This window comes from Neopelma chrysocephalum, unplaced genomic scaffold (assembly GCF_003984885.1).
Source record: "Neopelma chrysocephalum unplaced genomic scaffold, ASM398488v2 Primary Assembly neopelma1_91550, whole genome shotgun sequence".
Classification (NCBI taxonomy): Eukaryota; Metazoa; Chordata; class Aves; order Passeriformes; family Pipridae; genus Neopelma; species Neopelma chrysocephalum.
This window is the reverse complement of record NW_020920321.1, coordinates 1-3798: the sequence shown is the minus strand read 5'-3', so window position 1 is coordinate 3798 and position 3798 is coordinate 1. Positions and strand designations below refer to the sequence as shown.

The 3798-nt window shown below is 53.4% G+C and overlaps 1 protein-coding gene across 1 annotated transcript; it reads right to left on the bottom strand.

Moving 5' to 3' along the window:
- Nucleotides 1-2718: 2718 nt before the first annotated feature.
- On the bottom strand, nucleotides 2719-3630 carry LOC113980000 (zinc finger protein 239-like; the record flags this gene model as incomplete). The annotated part of the gene is made up of 2 exons (XM_027707277.1): nucleotides 2719-3210; nucleotides 3295-3630. Coding segments are annotated over 2 exons (828 nt in total), but the record flags the coding sequence as incomplete, so codon positions are not given.
- Between the last annotated feature and the right edge of the window lie 168 nt (nucleotides 3631-3798).

Genomic DNA, 3798 nt, shown 5'->3' with positions numbered 1-3798 from the left:
CATGGAACCAAAGGAACCCTGAGAGATTTTGGAATCTCATGGAATCAAGGGGCCATTTCTGGCAGGATGCTCTGCTCTGACATAACCTAAAAAATGGTCAGAGAATGCAAACAATGCAAGCTCTCTGTGGTGAGTTCCTGCTGGTGTCAAGGTGCTGTTTTTAATGTTGAATTATGCTAAATCCAAAATGCTTCATGGAACTTCAAACACACATCCTGCTTTCTGAAGCAGGATTTGACAGAGAAGCTGCTCCCTGGCCTGCAAATATGTCTGGCAGTCAAACCCTTGATAACTATAAAAGCCCCATCCATCTGTCATGTGGTAGATTCTTTCACAGACTTCCTTGAAGTGTGTGGAGCTTCTGCCATGAAGCAGAGACAGCTCTTCATGGTCACTGCCCAGGGGTTAAGTGAAAGAGAGAGAACTACCTCCTGTCGTTGTGCTTCAGGATTGTTTCTTTTTGCTGGCTTTGAGACAATTGCTTCCCTACCTGAACTGTAGCCCAAATGGAACAGTTTGGATACAATTCCCAAATATTTTGAAAATTCCAGTCATTACTGACATGAGGATAGAAATTCAGCAGATAACTAAAGCCAGTCACCTTGTGAGCCCACAACCTGCTCCATGGCTTTCCCTGGTCCTGAGGTCAATGGGACAGGCCAGGAGTTTCCCAGATGCTCCTTTTGGCCCTTCCTGTGCATGGGCATCCCATTTGCTTGTTGCCAGTCAGCTGGGACTTGTGCAGTTCTGCAGCACTGCTGGGGAAGGAGTGGCTTGGCCAGCTCTTTCTCCAGCTCCCTCAGGACACTTGGCTGCATCCCATGTGGGCCCAGGCACTTGGGGGGGTCTCATTGGCAGAGCAGGTCACTGACCATTTCCTCCTGCATTGTGGGGGCTTCACTCAGCTCCCCATCACCAACTTGCAGCCAAAGCCTGCCTGCCAGGTGTCCAAGGGGTCAGTTCTGCTGCCCCCTCCTTCCTTCCCCCACAATGGAAAACTCCCTCAGTTTGGGTCCCTGTGCCCCAGACGGCTCCAACCACCACCTCACCCACCAGTCTCACAATAATGGAATGTTTGGCTTGGGAGGGGTCTTAAAGAACATCTCAGCACCCTCAGAGTCAAGAATTCCTTCCTCCTATCTCCCGGAACCCTTCCCTCTATCCGTGTGAAGCCACTGTCCCTTGTCCTGTCACTCCAGGCCCTTGTCCAAAGTTCTCTCCATCTTTCTTGTTGGCTCCCTTCAGACACTGCAAGGCCACAATTAGGTCACCCCAAAGCCTTCTCTTCTCCAGCCTCAACAATCCAAATTTTCTCAGCCCTGACATATTTCTGAACCTCCCAGAATCCAGGGGCCATTGGGACCTTGCAGAACCTCCTGGATTCAAGTGGTCCTTGTGAAACTGCAGGCTCTCCATGGAACCCAAGGATTCCTGGAACACTGCAGAGCTCACGGAACCAAGGGGCCACTGTCCCACTGCAGCTACTTCTGAAGCACAAGGGACCCTGGGACAGTGGGAAATCTCCGAGAATCCAAAGGGCATTTTGGGACTGCAGGGCCTCGTGGAACTAAAGGAACCTTTGGAGACTGTGGAAGCTCATGGAATCAAGGGACCATTATGACATGTGGGGCCTCCTGGAAGCAAAGGAACCCTGAGAATTTTTGGTGGGAACAAGTTAAGGCAGCAGCAGCTGCATTCAGTTAATCAGGATCAACAAGGAGTGTTTTGGCCTTGACTGGTGTTTTCCATCCAGAGAGTGCTGTTTGCCAAAGTGGAAACCACTTGGAACGCTCTGCATGGTAGCCTGTGTTTTTCTCTGGTGGCTGAACACAGCCAGTACATGAAGGGAGGGGAATGTGTGGGATCAGGGCACTGCTTTGGGGCCATGCTGGGAATTCCAGTGGACTAAAAGACAAACACCGGTTGCTGCTCACGAGAGAAGAGGAATAAAAGGGGACATGGAAAAGTGTCGGCGGAAAAGTCCAAAAATGGAACTCTGAGTTTGCAGCCTCATTTTCTCCTTCAGCAGCCATAGGAGAGGGGACAAAAAGTAGGGATTGGGACCCCAAAACTGTTTGGGGAGGAAATTCGGGATTGAGGGGACAATGGGAAAGCGGGAGGAATAGGGAGAAGGGTGGAAAAGGGGGGGTGGTCTGGTGAGTTCGACCTCCATGGGGGTCTTTGGGCACAGGGGGCTGGCAAAGGGTGGTGGCCCCCCTGAGCTCCCAGCTTACTGTGGGGTGCTGGGGGCTGCTGGATCCAATCTCAGCCTTGGATTATGACAGAAGTTGCAGTTTAGAGGAATTACAGAGGTGTGACTAAAACACTTTTGTCCCCCAGGTTTTAATGATGGCAAATCAGATCTATCCATAGAAATGAATTATTTAGGGTTACAAATGATCAGACAAAAGATCTTCATCAGAATTCTTTACTAAAATCACCAGGAGTACAGGATAAGATAGGACAGTGCTCTACACTAAAGCAATTGTTGAAGCAATTCTACTCAAGCTGGCACAAAAATTCTTAATTAGAGATTAATATTCTTAATTAGAGATGGATGGAACTCCCCCAGACCAATGCTGGTGGGGAGATCTCTGCTCTCAACCTCCAGCAGTGACCTTGGGGGACTGGCCCTTTGTGGTTGAAAGGGGGGTTCATTTGGGGTGGAAGCAGAGGCCAAAGCTCTTCCCGCAGTCGGGGCACTCGTAGGGCTTTCCCTTACCGGTGGGTCCGTTGGTGTGGGGTTAAGTTAGAGCTGTGGGTGAAGCTCTTCCCACACTCCCCACACTTGTAGGGCCTCTCCCCGGTGTGGATGCGCCGGTGGATGACGAGGTGGGAGTTCTGCTTGAAGCCCTTCCCGCAGTCGGTGCAGCGGAAGGGCCTCTCATCCGTGTGAGTCCGCTGGTGTTTCAGGAGATCTGAGCTGGTCTGAAACCTCTTCCCGCATTCCAAGCACTTGTAGGGCCGTTCCCCAGTGTGGACGTGCTGGTGGGTGAGGAGGTTGGAGCTGTAGTTGAAGCTCTTCCCACATTCCCAACACGTGTAGGGTCGTTCCCCAGTGTGGATGCGCTTATGTCGAATCAGGTTGGAGCTGCAGTTGAAGTTCTTTCCACATTCCCCACACATATAGGGCTGTTCCCCAGTGTGGATGTGCTGGTGTTCGATCAGGGTGGAGCTGTGCCTGAAGCTCTTCCCACATTCCCCACACGTGTAGCGCCGTTCCCCAGTGTGGATGCGCTGGTGGATGCGAAGGCGGGAGCTGTGACTGAAGCTCTTCCTACATTCTCCACAAATGTAGGGCCGTTCCCCAGTGTGGATGTGTTGGTGGGTGAGGAGGGTGGTGCTTTTCCTGAAGCTCTTCCCACATTCCAAGCACCTGAAGGGCTTCTCCCTGCTGGGAGGCTGCTCAGGGACCACCAAGTCAGAGCTCTGGCTCAAGCTCCGGCCGCCTTCCCGGCACAGGCTGGGGCTTTCCTCCTCAGAGCACCCTGGGCTGGCTTTGGAGCCCCTCCTGTGGGGGGATCTCCGGGCCTTTTCCTCCCCGCTGCCTTCCTGCACCGTGGAGCCCTTCAAAACGGCCTCTCCCACCAGGGTCTCACGGGGGGATTTGTCCTCCGGGCTCTCCGTCCTCAGCTCGGGGCCTGGGGCAGGAAGCAAGAAGGACAGGGAGGGGATTTGCCTCCGGCCCACAGGGAAGGCCAAGGACACCCCCCCAACTCCGGCCCCGGCAGGACGGCGGCGGCAGAGGGGTTGTCCTGCACCCGGGGGCCATGCTCGGCTGCCAGAGCCAGCACAACA